The sequence below is a fragment of the Notamacropus eugenii genome, chromosome 3 (assembly GCF_028372415.1).
Source record: "Notamacropus eugenii isolate mMacEug1 chromosome 3, mMacEug1.pri_v2, whole genome shotgun sequence".
NCBI classification, from domain to species: Eukaryota; Metazoa; Chordata; class Mammalia; order Diprotodontia; family Macropodidae; genus Notamacropus; species Notamacropus eugenii.
Genome location: NC_092874.1, coordinates 86131788 through 86148490, shown reverse-complemented (window position 1 = coordinate 86148490; position 16703 = coordinate 86131788). Strand labels below are relative to the sequence as shown.

The window sequence follows — 16703 nt, the reverse complement described above, 5'->3', positions numbered from 1 at the left end:
CCACGCCATCTTTGCTCCTCCCCCCTAAGACTTTTTTCACAGGTGAAAAACTTGCCACAGAGCTTTGACAAAATCAGGCAGGAGGTTAAGACCATCATGTTCTGCTACTTGTTTCCCACTAGACAAAAATGAGTACTTTAAGCAGATAAGAATTTACATATTTCTTAGGAATATCTTTCATTATTTTATACTATAGATAACTGAATTCCCTTTTCCCAAACATTGGGCAATAAATATTCTAAAGCAGATCTAATTTGATGGCTTGCATAGTAAGAAAGGTTGAGAAAGAATTCAATTCCTATTTGAATATGTGAGGAAACAAAGACTTCTAAAGTTATTGTAAGATAATTTAACATAACATAGAACTTAACCAAAACATAATTACTGATTATTCTTTATCTCTTTAAAGAGATGAGAAATTGCTTTGCCATACAGATTTTATCTTATTTGCAATTACTTAGTGATTATGTGTAATTTGGGACTACCTCTCTATCATTAGGGATTGCCTTGCATAGCACACTTTTATTTTCCTGAAGATTTTGAAGAAAGGCAGATCATTTAGTATTTATATTATAGCTTTGTATTTTAAGTGTTTTTGATTCTTTTAAAAAAATCTTTATAAAATCATTTTACAATACCATCTCCTCTGGATTATGTACCTGAAGCAAAAACAGGCTAATACTTTGCTACTAGGAACTCTCTATATGATAATCACCATATATGTGTGTATGTGTTATAACAATACACATACATGATATAGCACATAGTGTGTATGTGTTATAACAATATACATATATGATATAGCACGTACATATTTAAAATAAAAACATATAAATGTATATTGGCTTATACTGTTACATATGTGACCTTGGGCAAGTCACTTAACCCCAGCTGCCTCATCCTGGTTCATCTCCAGGCATCCTGATGAATATCTGGTCACTGGATTCAGATGGCTCTGGAGGAGAAGTGAGGCTGGTGACCTGCACAGCCCTCCCTCACTTAAAAAAAACAAAGTCAAGTGCAAATCATGTCACTGTTTCTCAGATGGCATGGTCTTCTTCATCAACGAAGGACAAACACACATACATATATGTATATATGCACACATACATTCAAATATATGTATATTAACACAATGTTTATGAGGTAGAATGGCAATAGAGAGCAAGGCATCTGAGTCAGGAAAGCCTGGGATCAAGTTTTGGTTTGATATACATTGGTTGAAGATACTATATAATTCAATAATTATGTGCCTACAGACAAGTCTCTGACTACAAATTGCAAACATTTGCTTATTAGCACTGTTGGGAATCCCCTATGCCAATAAAATCACAGGTTCAGATTCATGCATCTACATATATAAGTACGCAAACACGTAAATATCAAACCCAGGCTAATATCAAAAATAGGAAATAATAATTAATAAACAGTTCTTAGCAGAATACCTGACAAAAAGTAGGTGCTTAATAAATGCTTGTTGAGTGAAAGTAGGGTTGTATTTATACTTCCAATGCCAGGTTCAGTAATTCATTTGAACTAACTAGTTTACTTCTATTATAGACTTTGTAAGCCTGTCAGGGAATGGCTATCACTTCAGACTTCCATGGGTTTACATGAATTTTGCCATGTTAGAGGACTGCCTGCAGCAACCTCAATGAAAAGAAGTACTGAAATTTGAAGGCCTGGTGGCATGAGGTAAGGCCTGGATCATGTCTGACCATAGGGAAGGATTAAAACTGAGTGAAAGTTGTTCTCTGCTAAATCCTGACAAGAAAAATAAGAGGTAAGTCTATCAGTAACAGATAACAATTGGAGTTTGTTGGTTGTGATCATAGTTGTTCCTCAGTTTTCACATTTCTTTAGCTTGTACCGTAATTTTTATTTCACTTTTTGTTTGTAGAGTTTTTACAATAAGTAATTAAATGCTGAGATCATTAGAAAAGGAGATGTTAATTCATGCTATGTCAGCTAATCCCATCTGTAGAATGTCTAATCATCTGTTCTAGGCAGTTAATCATTAGGAAGAACCATTCACCTGGCAGTAACTACGTCGAATCAGGTACAGGACTTAGAAAGAAATAATCTGCCCCTACAGAGTTAGTCTTAACAACTCAGACTTATTAAATGATGACATTCCACTATAGAAAGAGATTTCTGTGTAAAACATTGGCACTGATAACCAATCCAATTAAAAACATGTTTAGTAAATATCAACTCTGTGTTTAACATGCAATTAGCTTAAGCATGATACCAAAGCATAGGATTTTACTTCCTAGAACCAGTGATTTATCTCTGATGTTATCATTATAAATAGAAATAAACTTGTCAATCTGCAAGGCCTCTCAATGTTAAAAAAAAAAAAACACTGGCTTTGGAGTCAGTTTCTTCATCTGTACAACGAAAGAATTGGATGACATGACCTCTAAAACCCATTTCATCTTTAAATCTACCATCTCAGTGAATAGTTTCATGGATCAATGTCACCGTGGCAAGAGGTCTCTAATGAAGTGCCTTTGGGATCTACTATTGATTCAAGAACATTTTTTTTCTTAATAACATTGATTATTTATTCAACAGAAGGCACAGAAAACCTACTTATCAAATTTTCAGATGACATGCAACTAAATTCTAGACTAAACAAAATATTGAAATAGTGGACGACAGAGTTCAGATCCAACATAATAAATCAATGGGTCAAATAGAATAACATCAAATTTAAAACCGATACATATAACATTTTATACTTATGTTAAAAATAAATTAATTTCATTACTTTAATACAAAAGAAATGTCAACAGAAAAAAATTCTGATGGAAAAAATTTAGAGATTTTAATGGACTACAAGCTCAATTTGAGTCAATGTTATGACTAAGCAGTCAAAAAAAAATTTTTAAGTAATGTAGTATTTCCTAGTTGGCATTAAGAAGGGGATGGAGTCAGAATAGGGTTCAGATCCCATGATCAGTGCTAGAGTCACATTTTAGGAAGGATACAAATGAGATGGGGTACATCCAAAAAAAGACAACAAATAGACACTGAGAGGACTGGAGACAATGCCATGTAAGGATGCAAGGCAATGATGACACTTTTCTTTGAAAAGAGAAGACGTATGAGATTATGACAGTTTTTGTCAAGTATTGAAAATCTCTCAAGTCAAAGGAGAGCTACACTTGTGTTGTTTGGACTCCAGAGGATAAAATTAGAAACAATGAATAGAAGTTACAGAGAGGCAGATTTTGGCTCAAAGGACAAAAATGAAAGCCCAAACCCTCTCTAAATGATCTGTTCAACCATATACAGCTATCCTTTTCATGTCATGGGGCCAGGGGAGCAGCACTCCTGAGAGCTCGAAAAGGCAGGTAAAAGTTTTATTCCTCCCCTCATAGTAGAGCAGTCCGAAATTTTTCTTTTTTCTTTAATGGGGTTTTTATAGTACCTTATTGTAAACCTTGTGTTGTGTTTGGTTATAGGCTCTGTGTCATCTACTGGCCTTTGAGTGTTGTCTATGGCTTCTGAAAATCTCCCTCCAAATTTCCATTTAATTCCTTATGCTGACCCATGATATATCGAAACCACAATGGGGAAAGTTGCAATGTAGAAGGGATAACTGTAATGGGTTACCTAAGAAGACAGCAAAACAGCAAGATGGCACAGTGGAGAGAGGAATGGGCCTGAAGTCAGGAAAACCCATCTTCCTGAGTTCAAACAAGGCCTTAGACACTTACTCTCTCTGACCTTGGGAAAGTCATTCAACCTTGTTTGCCTCAGTTTCCTCATCTACAGAATGAACTGGAAAAGAAAATTATGGGGTCATGAAGCATTAGATATGACTAAAGAACGACTGAACAAAAACAAGAAAATAGAAGGTGTCCCCTCACAAGAAGCTCTAAACTACTGATTGGAGATTTTGTAGAGAGGATTCTTAGTTAGGTCTAGATCAGGGGGGAGCAACCTGCAACCTTGAATCCACATGTGGCCATCCAGGACCTTAGATGTGGCCTTTTGACTGAGTGCAAACTTGATAGAACAAATCTTTTTATTAAGGGGATTTGTTCTGTGAAGTTTGGATCCAGTCAAATGGCTGCACTTGAGGACCTAAAGGGCCACATGTGGCCTTGAGGCTGCAGGCTCCCCATCCCTGGTACTAGATAAAACTAGATGACCTCTAAGATCCTCCCTAAAACTGAGACTATCTGTGTTAATGTTTAACAACTATCCCTCTGCAGGTAGAGGAAAAAAGTGTATACAATCCACTATTGAGTTTAATCTGCACTTTTAACATTTTCTTCATTATTTTCTTAAGCCTAGACCCAACAAATCAATACATCAAGTCCTGATTTGTAGTATTTGCCCATTTCCAAGGTACAAACACTCACACTGAAAATTACTAAAAATCCACTCTTGAGAACAAGTTTGAGCTGACTTCAGCATGCTTCTGACCAAGTCTCTGGTTGTATAAGGAGGCCATTCACTTGAAGAACAGCCCAAGTGCTTCATAGAAAATTATTCCTCTGACATCAAGAGAAGAGATCATTCAAACAGGGACGTTCATTAGAGGTCAATGAGGCAAGATGATAAGGTACAAAGAGTAGTGCATTTGGAGTCAGAATCTGTAGTTTTAAATTCTAACTGTGTTTGCTACTTACAGTCTAGGTGAGCTAGGGCAAGCCACTTTACGGGTAAGGGCCTCAGTTTCCCCACCTCTCAAGTGAGAGGGGTTGAATTAGTCAGTCTTCCAGGTCTTTTCCAGGTCAAACCCTCCATTCCTGAGAATGGAATACAAACTCTACCTGAGATACCAGTCCAAGCATCTCCTTTCCTCTTCTTGCATTTATGAGATCCTAATGAAAAGTGTCAGTGTGGTAAATTCCCATCGCTGCTTCTTTAGTAACCATTGTGAGACCCGAGAACACTGTAGTCATCAATTCAGTAAATCACACAAATGCAAAGCTAAACCGCTTCTTGCATCAAGAAAACACATGAAGATTGATCACAGAATTAGACTGTCCTCCCAATAATGCCCTCAGCTGATCCAATACTTTATGTGTCTGATTTAGAAGCTCAGGCTGAAATATATCTGGGAGCAGTATAGGTGCTGTTGCTCCAAACAGCTGTAGAATCCATGTTGTTCAGGGAGGGGAAAGTAAATTTTTAAAATTGTTCATACTGGTAGCCAGGCTCACCTGAATGAGATATGGCCTACCTCAATTCCACAATCAATCAGCAGTGGCCGTGGACACCTATAATTAGATTATAAAATCATAACTGTAGTCATTTTACGTCTGTCGGCATAATTACATCAGCATGCTAATGTCCTTTTAATGGTATCTAATGATGTAATAAGAAATAATGGAATTTATTTGACAGCGACATAACCATTAACAAAACAGATTAAGCGTAACTAGCATTTCCGTAAAAATGTGGGCAGCGTCTAAAAGTGGCAGCTACCATGTGGGTTCCCCCCCCAAATAATGATGTAGTTTTATAAGGATCCCCTCAGTGCTGATTCCTCTCACTATAGGTTTGGTGTTATTCAGCTGTTTCCAGTCATGTCTAACTCTGTGACTCCATTTGGGGGTTTTTCTTGGCCAAGATACTGGAGAGGTTTGCCATTTCCTTCTCCAGCCCCCTTTACAGATGAAGAACTAAGGTAAACTGCGTTAAAGACTTGTCCAGGGTCACAAAGTTAGTAGGTGTCTGAGGCTGGATTTGAACTTAGGAAGATGCCTCTAGGTCTGGCTCTCCATCCATTGCAATATCTAGCTGCCCTCAAAACAGGAATGAAATGCTTTCTGTGAATGAACTGATGAATCAAGTATTTAGTGAATTTCTACTATATGTTCTGCAGAATACCAGGCATTGTGGATGCATTTGAAAAACTAGTCCATGCTCCCAGTCCTTTAAGGGGGAAAGCTTACACACAGGAAACAGAAGGGGTAGGGGAAAGAAACATAGAATGGAGGGTAGTCGAGATGATCAATCACATAGGTCTTTGGAAATAAGAGAGATAACAATGGATTGAGATATTCAGGGAAAACCCCATGGACAACATGGGACATGAGATTTCATGGGCATCTTTTTTGTTATCTTGCCCAGGGTGGCAGTACAGCAGCTGTTCACTAGTACCTGTTTACCTTTCTATCCACCTTGTGGCCCCCTTCTCCTAAGGGCTTGTCATACTGGTGCCAGGCTTAGTGCAATCCCTTGACTGACAATTCAGTGCAGCTCAGCACTCCCAAACTAAAGTCATCTATCAGCCTCAGCCTTCCTGGTAGCAGAGAATACAAGCATGAGTCATCATGCCCTGCTTGATGCCTATTTTGAAGGGCAGAATTAATAAGAGAAGGGAAGAAAAGAGAACCAGACAATCAAAATAAATGAAGGCAGGGTAGCACCATGCATGGCATATGCAGTGAGTCAATGAGGCCAGCTTGATTAATGTAAAAGTGATGTGTTGGGTTATTATCAAAGGCCTTGAGAGACTAGTTAATTTTCCTACTTAACAGGAAATTGGGAGCCACTGAAGGTTAATGCTGATGGGAAAAACAGGATCAAGTAGTTTTAAGGCTCACTGATCAGGATCACAGCTGGTTCATTTGGAAAGTTCAGGGTTCAACTCTTATGAAGGATTATGAGGAACACCACTGTAAACAGCAGTGAAACCTGCTAAACAACTGGAGAAACACTGGGCAAGTTTGTGTTCCAATTTAAGCTTTGGGAAATGGAATAAGAAGTAAAATAGAAAATCGGTGCTTGGGATGAAGGATAAGAGGAAGAAAGTGAAATGAGGATGTGTGACTATTGGTAGTCCAAAGACTTCTCCCCACCCCATCCAAAAGTAATTCTTTTACCAATTTGCCATTGGATCCAGAATACTACCTCTCCTTGAAGACAAGAAGATGGGGTGAGTTGTTTAGGAGGCCCTGAGCAGTCAAAGGCATGTGGAGGAGAATTCTGGAAGTGGAAGACATTGGAGGAAGACAAACCAAGATAGGAAAATTCTGAAGGGAGACATTGGAGGACCACAAAGACCCATTTCACTCATTTTCCTAACTACTTCCCCTCCCCTAGCTAGACCTGGAAAGACTCCATGAGATTGTTATTTATTACTGCTAAGGCCACCTTAGAGGCTAAGGTGCATTTTAATTCTATATCCTGGCCTTCTAATGGAAAATTGTTCCTGGACTTTAAAGGATTAAAACCCTTTCCCTAAATGGGAGCCCTTTCCATATGGCTATGCTGTGATCTTCATTTAGGAGTACATGGTATTCTCCCATTCTGGAAGTTTTCCCACTTGAAAAATAATTGAGACTTTATGATGAAAACCAATGCATGTAGAAGGGGTAATGGGAAGGGAAAAGAAACGACTCAGGCCACCCCAAGGTGAACAGCAGAGAGCATAAAGGACTCCCACACTCTTGAATCACTGAATTTTTTCTGCTGTAAAATCACCACAGAGGGAGTTATTTTATAGGAATGGAAATTCAATATGGACAGCTCCTGGTGGGCTGGAGGAGGTTTAATTCAAAATTTGTTTGGTTTCTTTTTCCCCCCTGCTTTCCATTGTTATTAGGCAGTAATAATGTCATCTGAATACTGTTTAGACAAGCCCTGGACAAGCTTTGGGCCTCTTTGTTGGAGCACTGCCCCCTTCCCAGTCACCTTGAGTTTACTGTTCAGTTCAATTGACTCTCCCAAAGTCCTTATTTTTAATTAAGGCCTGTTCTTCTATGAGAAACATGGGATGTTTGGAGGTAAAGGCTGAGGCTGATAGGAGACCAGGGACTGGTTTTGCTGTTGACTTTGATGACACATCTGAACCAGGTGATGGGCTCTTCTCCATAGCTACTGTTGGTCAAGAGGGTGAGATGGACCTGTGGGTGAAGTTTCCAGAGCAGGGACATTCGTGATACTTAATTAACCTAACTCACATACAGTAAGTTATTTCATTCTGAGCCAAAAGTTGATCTATAATGACCTCCATAAAACCCATTCCAAGGCTTTGACAGCTACCTTAAAGGCCTGGGTCAGAGGTGATATAGCTGTCCTATCTTCATTAGGTATCCACTGAGCAACTGCTATGTTCTAAACTTTCAGAAAAATAATGGAAATATCTGACTTGATCCTTGGCTTCCAGGAAGTGATCATATAGTTAGAAATGAAATATGTACATCTGTGAAGGTAGATGATAAGCACCAAGTGGTCAGGGGCTACGTCCTATCCATTGTGGAATGACACACTGCACCTGCCGCAGGCCTTTGCAAATGGCAGGAGGTCAATGCACACTGAATAAATACTGTAAGGATAATCATAACAGCTAATATTTGTGTAGTACTGTAAAGTTTATGAAGATTACACATAATCACATATAGCATCCATACATATAAAAGTATATGTGCAGATACAAATTAATCTAGGTACACACATGCATGTATACATGTGTCTGTATATACATACACACATGTTTTATATATGCAATACACACATATAAACATATACATGTAGAGACATGTATGTCTATATTTATATGGATGAATATTTACATGTAAATATGCATAAAGATATATATTTATATATTACAACTTCAAACCTTCAGGTAAACTTTCCCAGTTTTACAGATGAGGAAATTGAGGCACAGAAACCCAAAGTAACATGGTTTGTCTAGGGTGATGTTCTTAACCTGGGGTCCATCAATTTACTTTTCTTAGATATTTTCATAACTGTATTTAATATAATGGGCTGCCTGTATAATTTTGTGAATTTTATCTTAGTCATTTAAAAATATTATTCTGAGGAAGGGATCATAAGTTTACCAGACTTTCAAAGAGATCGATAATAAAAATTAAAGCTAAGAATCTCTGGTCTAGAGTCATAGAGTTTATAAGTGTTAGAGAATGGAAGTCAGTCAGAGGGTCAACAAGCCTTTATTAAGTGCCTACTATATGTAAGGGCCTGCCCTCCTATTTTCCCTTTCAGAGTCTCTCTATCCTATTTTGTCTCTCTCCTTCTTCCTTTCAGTATTCTTACATTCCCACTTGGCTGCCTAGCTCTCTATCTGACCAATCCTCTCTTCTAGTTTTGATGCTGTATAAAAAGGTGGAAAATAACAACAGTCCCTGTTCTTAAGGAGCTCATAGTCTAATAGGATGGAAAGCACGTAACCAATTACGTATAAATGCACTCTATATGTGCTAAAATGAAAACAATTAACAGCATTGGATCTACTGTGGCACATAAAACTTGAATGACAGGGCAGTGCCACATTGTTGGTGACAGTTTTTAAATAGTACTTGGTGTAATGCAGTTGATCTCCATTTACCCATTCCAATAAGTGTACAGGCAACTTGGACCCAAAGACTAATTTTATAATATACCTTCTTTCTCAGTTCAGGTAATTTTCTCAAAATTGGTTAGCAACTGAAGGTCATTACTATTCAGATAGTATACTGAATTCCAATCCAAGTCAATTATGCTCCTACTATGTCCAAGTTACTGGGATACAAAGACAAAAAAAAATGTCCCTGCCCCCATTGAGTTTATATTCTACTTAGGAGGTTGTGGGAGAGAAATAAAACATATAAATAGACAAATAAGCACATGGCTATATGAGGAGGGACAGAACACTCTCAACTGGGAAGATCAGGAAAGACGTCCCGTAGGAAATGGCAGATGAGCCATGATGGAAGCCAGGGATTCTGGGACGCAAAGGTAAGAAAGGTATGCATTATGGGTATGAGGGAAAGTTTTGCAAAAGCTCAGAGAAAAAAGACAGAATAATGACTTTGGGTATTAGTAAGTTAGCCAGTTTAGTTAGAACATGAATTGTATTCTCTGTCAGCTATAGTTCTGAACTTTCTGATTTCTATTGAAAATAGAATTCCTAACTTCCTCTCAGTCATCAAGGCTAAGACCTCAGGAAGCAGAGACTTCTCCTGACTCTCTGCTTCCCCTCCCCTGTCTACCCCTAACTGACATAAAATTGGTTACCATGTCCAATTGATTCCACTTTTGCAAAATCTCCTTTTCCATGGTTCTGAAATAGTTCAGATTCTCCTTACCTTTTACCTGGTCTAATGTGGTAATTTCCTATCTACTTTCCCTGTCTCAAGTCAGACTAATCTTTCTCTTGCTGACCCTGTCAATCCCTGCTCAAAAAACATTTACAACTCCCTTTTGTCCACTAAATAATGTCCAAACATCATATTCTTGCATCCAAGTCATGTACAATCTGGTTGGGTCCAACCTGCTTTATCATTTTTATGTCACATCCCCCTGCTTTTTTTACAGTAAGTACCAGTCAATAGTATTAACATTATTATACCAATTCGATTACAAGAATAGAGATATTCTTGTTCTTTTTTTGTATAGCCCATAGCAAGTCCAATTGGTATGGACATTGTCATGTGTCAGTCTGACAAGGGTGTTTCATTCTACAGTGGGTGCATTGTTACGCTCACTATCACTTCAACTTTCCAAATAAAAATAACTTGGTCTGGTCATCATTTACCTACATATACGTTATCTCCTTGTACTAGAATGCAAGATTCCTGAGGGCAGGAATTGTCTTTGATTTTGTAATTGTATCTCCAGGGATTAGCACAGTGTTTGGCATCTTGTAAGCATTTAACAAATTACTTTTAATTGATTAATATACATGGATGGTGAAGCAATAATTATTAAAGGCAAAATAAGTAATAAATACATGCTATAAGAATTCAAAGAAAGGGAAGAGAAATATCACTCCCACTAGTAGAATGTAAATTCCCTTGAAGATAGGGGCTATATTTTTTAAATTTTGCCTTTGTGTCCCTAAGATATAGTGACTTGCCTGGAGTGGGTGCAATAAATGTTTGTTAGATTGGACTGATCATCTGGGTTATTATCCAGGGGTTGAATAAAGTTGACTTGCAAGAAACAGGACCTTGAGAATGAATAAGATTTGTATAAATATGGAGAGGAAAACAGGAAGGGTTGATAAATGAAATGTGAAAATGCTTAGGATTTGAGAATAAACCTAAGATCAGAATCAAAGAAGCACATTGTGTTCATCCCACAGTGAGGAAAATGGCTGAGTTGGCACAAGAATGCCCAAGGATGTCTTGCTCTCTAACCTTGCTGTCGTCCAGAATATCTAAAAACTGTAGTCATGACACTCTGATTCAGAGTAAACCTGACCATTACTATCCACACTAGACAAAAGAATTTTAAATCAGGGCGCAAAACATGATAGTTGGTAATGCTTTGGCTACTGTTCTTCATTTTGACCTGTTTATCTCTACCTGTGCTGAATATTTCAACAACTATTAAAGATTTCCTTCATATTTGGGTTCTTGAGTCCTATTGTCATAGAGTTCTATTGACTAATTTCCTGGGGCTTGGATTCCATATGTCTTCTTGGCTTCTTCTTACCTTTCCCATGTTCTTATACTTTATTCTACTTCACACTATGATTTAGCTACATTGTCCTACAAGCAGTCTCTCTCATAGGACACTCCATTTCCTGACTCCATATATTTTCACTGGCTATTCTGTTACTTGGAATGCTCTCCTGCCTCATCTCCATCTCCTAGATTTCCTGTTTTCCTTTAAGATTCAGCTTAGATCTGATTTTCTTTGAGTTTTTTTTTTTTACTACCACTGCCACCATCACCATTCCCAGCTCCCCTACTGCAGTTCTTACTGCTTTCCCTCAAAAATCACCTTCCATCTATACTATATATATTTTCTACGTGCTTGCTTGTATGTTGATTTCCTCATTAGAATTTGAGATCCTTGGGATCAAGAACTAATTTTGGGGTGGAGGGGGCTTAGAACTTAGAACTTAGTTCCTTAGAACTCTGGGGTCTGCCTGGCTCACAAAGTTACTGTAAAGAAAGTGCTTCTGAAAGCCTCAAACACAATGGGAGTTATTAATTATTATTATTATTCCTTCCTGCTTGTGCAGATTTCTCCCATTCAAGATCCTAATTCCCTACCTGGAATCATGGCACCCATGCACCCTTCTCTAATGATTGAATTCTTGTCCAAGACCCCTTGCTATCTTGTGACGTAGATCTTCAATATTCATCAAACTGTCTTGGTCAAACTAGACTCCCAGTGATGCCTTCTGGTTTGATGCTGCCAAGACCCAGTATGGTTAGAAGGATCACACTGGAGAGTAAATGAGAAGACACTTCACACTTCACAGGGTTCCTGGGAGGGGTGGGAGTCATCATCCAGAACACCAATTATCACTGTACAGCTTGTACATGTAAAAGGTGTCAGTAATTGGACCTTTCCTGACGCTATGAGAGCTGCTTCTTTTAAAACAAAACTAGATCACTGATATGAGACATTTTTCTTCATTTTTTGTTTCTTTTTCATAAGCATAGAGTTCTGGATAGATGGAATTTTACTGGAGCCAGTAAACTAAGTGAAAATTTATTAGAATGAAGAAGAGGATACATTTTGCTAATAAAGAGAAGAAAACAGTGCAGTGAAGAATTAAAGACTTATCATGTTTCAAACATGACAATTCCATCTAAAAGCAAAAAAAAAGTACATCACGTAATGCAGGGCTCCTCAAAAAGAAGGACTAGTCTGATAAGTTTGTCTAACTAAATCATACAATCTATCAAAAATATCTCTTTCATTGGGTTGCTTTCAGTTTTCTGATGAGGGAAGCATACTGCTTTTTTTTTTTTTTTACGTATTTTAACTCAAAAGAGATTCATTTACAAACATAAGCATCTCTTACAATTGTGTGTAATAGGATGGTAATAGATAAAGTCCTTTAGTAGATCTGCAACAATCTGATGGGTAAAGTGGTTTTTTTCTATGACTCCCCTTTTTTTCCAAAACAAAGTCAAATTAAAATGTATCAATTAAAGATCAAAAGATGACAATGCTTCAAGAATAGGAATTTCCAAAATATAGTTAGGTCTGCCTTGCCTAAAAATTACATTGAAGACAGTTTCAATATCTGAGCTGAGTTGAATTGGGAAGGATTTTCCAAGTCATCAGGGAATCGTTACTACAGCTATAGCCATTACTATTGCATAAAAAATCAGTGTAACACTATGATCCATTCTGGCACAAGGTTAGCTGTTCAAGAAATCCCCCTTGCCTGTCTCAGAAAACTCCCATATGCACAAACCCACAAAATCTCATTATGAGGAATACTCATTCATAAAAAGTCCATTAAAAGAAGCCAGATGGTGAAGAGAGCAAGACTCAGGGGTGATTTTTTTTTCACCAGACATTTACTGTTTTCTAAAGTCCTTTATGAGGACCACCTATGGGAGGGAATAATTGCAAAATTATAAAATTACCATTAAAAGTTCAAGTGGTTTGCCTTTTGTAGGGCAGCTAAAATTTATCAGCACAGGACTTGAATCCAGGTCTTCTGACTTCAAGGCCAACTTGAGAACAATTGTGATATACTGACTCTCAGGAAAGTGGTCAATAAAAGCTTAATAACTTATTAATTGGCATGTAGGAGTATATACATAGAGATTTAAGTGGCCACAGAACTAATCCCTTCATAATGCTAGGGAAGATTAATCATATTTTCAGGCTCATTTTTATCAAAGTCAAAATTTCTTTGTTTCAGTTTTTGAGAAAAACTAAGTCTTATTTTAACCCCTACTAAACAAGACTCCTTAAATAATCTTCTGAATTAGACTCCGGACTCTTACAGAATTGTGTCAACTCTCTTGGGTCATTAGGAGAGAATTTGTTTCTACATCAGTAAAATACTTGGCCTGAAAGAGCAAATGATATTTCCAGAGGAGTCCAACTTAGAGAGAATGAATGGTCAAGTACAAGAGGGAGAATGAGATTCTCTGAGTACTTATACAGCCAAAGCTGTCATGGCACAAACCCGGTGTTGCATATCTCCTAAATAACTTTATCTATTACCATCCTATTACACACAATTATAAGAGATGCTCATGTTTGTTAATGAATCTCGTTTGAGTTAAAATATGTTAAAAAAAAAGCCACAATTCTCTGCCATGAAGTCATTTGTGCCCATGATCTGGCAGTATAACTCTTTGACTGTGTCTTTTTAAAAAAAAAAGTAAACATCCAAGAGAATGGCAAAGCCACATCTAGGAGTATAGAAATCATAAAACCCCAGAAAGGGCATACTGAAGATCTTAGAGATACTAACTTTAAAGGTGGAAAGGATCTCAGCAACTATGTAATTAGCCCATTTCCCTTCTTGTGGTAAATGAGGAACAAAAGACTTAGATGTAAGTCACATCTCTACATGCTCAGTTCAGTGCTGTCTTCCTGTCTCTAACACTTGACCTTCTGTAAGCTGATGTAGGAGAGAGAAAATGAAGAGGGAGAGGAGAGAAGAGCAGAGAAAAAAGAGGAGAGGAAGAGAGAGAGCTGCATTCAGAAATAGAAGAGCTGTATTCAAATTCTATGTCTGCCATTCAGATTTAGACATTTTCAATTTGAATTCCAGGTCTGCCTTTTACTGCCTTTATGAATGTGACCAAGGCATTAAGCCTCTGAGAGTCTCAGACTTCCTCATCACTAAGTCAGACTGGCTCATTTTTCATACCTTCTATGTCTCCACTCCTTTCAGACCTTCTTTCAAATTTCATATTCTCCAGAAAGAGTTCCACAATTGATTTCTCATGATTCTCTCTCCCTTTTCTATCCATTCTCCTCAACACTTATATGCTTGGGTAATATTATATTAATATGCTTATTTGTTGATATGCCAATCCAAAAACATGTTTCTTATTTGTTTCCTGGGTGTACATCCTGTTTCCAGGTAGTTTGTAAGCTCCTAAGGAAAAAGAATCAATTGGGCTAAATCTTTTATATGTTTGCTAGTGACAAGTCAAAAGCTGTATACCCCCAAAGGCTTTAATAAATGGTGACTGGCTGCCTTCTTTTCATCCATCTCATTTCATACCTTCTAGCTGAGTTATCTTTCCTTCTGGAGATTATTTCAGATGTCTCATAATTAAACTCAGGTTTCACTTACAATTTAAATAACTTACCCCGAACTACTGGGATTTTCCTCTTCAATCCTTTCTAAACAGATTCTCTTTGACATAATTAACAAAAAAATTCAAGCACCTCGCTTTTCTCTCATGCTTTGATTTGTGAAACTGACGGCAATGTGATGCAAGGATGCAATCAAAGAACAGCCCCCTCCTTCAGGTACCTACCTGACATCCACAATGGTGGTTGGGGGCAACTTCAATAGGTATGCCACTTCCTTGATCAACTTCTGCCCCTTCTCCACACTCAGGGGGCTGTTGAAGGGAAGCAAGAGGGGAAGGGAGAGGAAGAGAAAAAAACCACACTGTTACAAAAATGGAACTCATCAATACTTGAGAGCCTAAGAGTCCCCAAAGAGTTATCACCTTGGCCTCTTAGACTCTGAAAGCCACCACTGCTACTGAATTCCTGTCACATAGTGATCATGATATCAGGGGAATTGGGATCAGGTGCTTCTTCAGGCATGATGAATCACCTGAATTTTCCAGCAATAAGACAAACAATAAGGTGCAAATGGAATTGTTAGGAAGTGTAATGGGCCCATGATGCAGCAACTGGCTCATCTCAGCCTTCAATAAGAAATATAATAAAGGGGGTGGGGAGGGGAGGAAAGAAAGGGAAAGGAAGGAGAAGGATGGGAGCCTGAGATAGAAACAAATGCTGAAAGTCAAATTGCAGGGCTGGGTATCAAATGGACAAGGCAAAAGCATATTTTTAAATTCATTAGTGTCTGAAATGAATCCTCGCCTGCTGAAAGGACACCCAAATATTACGTATTTAAGAGTAAACAATAGAAGGAGACAGCTGAGTCCAGGAAGGGTGATTCAAGAGATCAGAGGTGTAGATGTCTATGTATTGTGATGACACAATGGCCTTATATTCTGTGACTCACATAAAGACCATATTTACATAAATAGAACTGCTTTATTGTGTTGAAGCTGGGGTTCAATCAAGTCTAATGTAAATGTATCATTCCCATTAATAAGTGCTGGGTGCCACAAGCAGTTTTACAAATCAAAATAACTTTAAGGGTGCAGGTGTTGTATAACAGATTGCTGAAATGAAGAAGGTTATCTCCTGGGAAGTGAGGATCTCTTTGGTAAAAAGAGATTATTTTTATACTGGTATTTATGACAGAATTTCATCTATATGTATTAATAAAACCCATTTGGACAGTTTGGCAAACATAAGGGGAGATGTTTAGTATCATCTATAGGCTATACTCAATCTGTTAGTTCAGTGTTATGACAATGAGAATAAAATATAATTAGTGAAAGCATAGTGCAATGGATAGGTAAGGGGAAAGGAAGAAGCATCTATATGTTGCTTACTATGCTCCAGGTATACGTGCTAAGCTTGTTTTACAAATAGCCCATTTGATCCTCACAACAACCCTGGGAGGTGGGCACAATTGTTATTGTCATTTTGAAATTGAGGAAACTGAGCAACCAGAAGTTAGATCACTTGCCCAGGATCACACAGCTAGTAAGATTCTGAGGCCACATTTGCATTTAGGTCTTCCTGACTCCAGGTCCACCACTCTATCCACTGCATTAGCAGCTGCATTCTAGACAACGAACTGGATTTAGAATCTAGAAGACTGGACCTGACTCCGGTACATGACTCTGGGCAACTCACTTTACCTGAAGTGTCTCTGACAACTCCCTAGTATTTAAATACAGACAATAGCTGATGAA

The 16703-nt window shown here is 37.9% G+C and overlaps 1 protein-coding gene across 1 annotated transcript in view; it reads right to left on the bottom strand.

Annotated features, from left to right (window-relative positions):
- PTPRN2 (protein tyrosine phosphatase receptor type N2) overlaps positions 1 to 16703 on the bottom strand; it is a 1540415-nt gene that overhangs the window by 798325 nt on the left and 725387 nt on the right. Inside the window, exon 10 of the mRNA XM_072652081.1 lies at positions 15174 to 15260. Within this exon, the coding sequence (XP_072508182.1) occupies positions 15174 to 15260 (87 nt within the window). The remainder of the gene's footprint in view (positions 1 to 15173; positions 15261 to 16703) is intronic.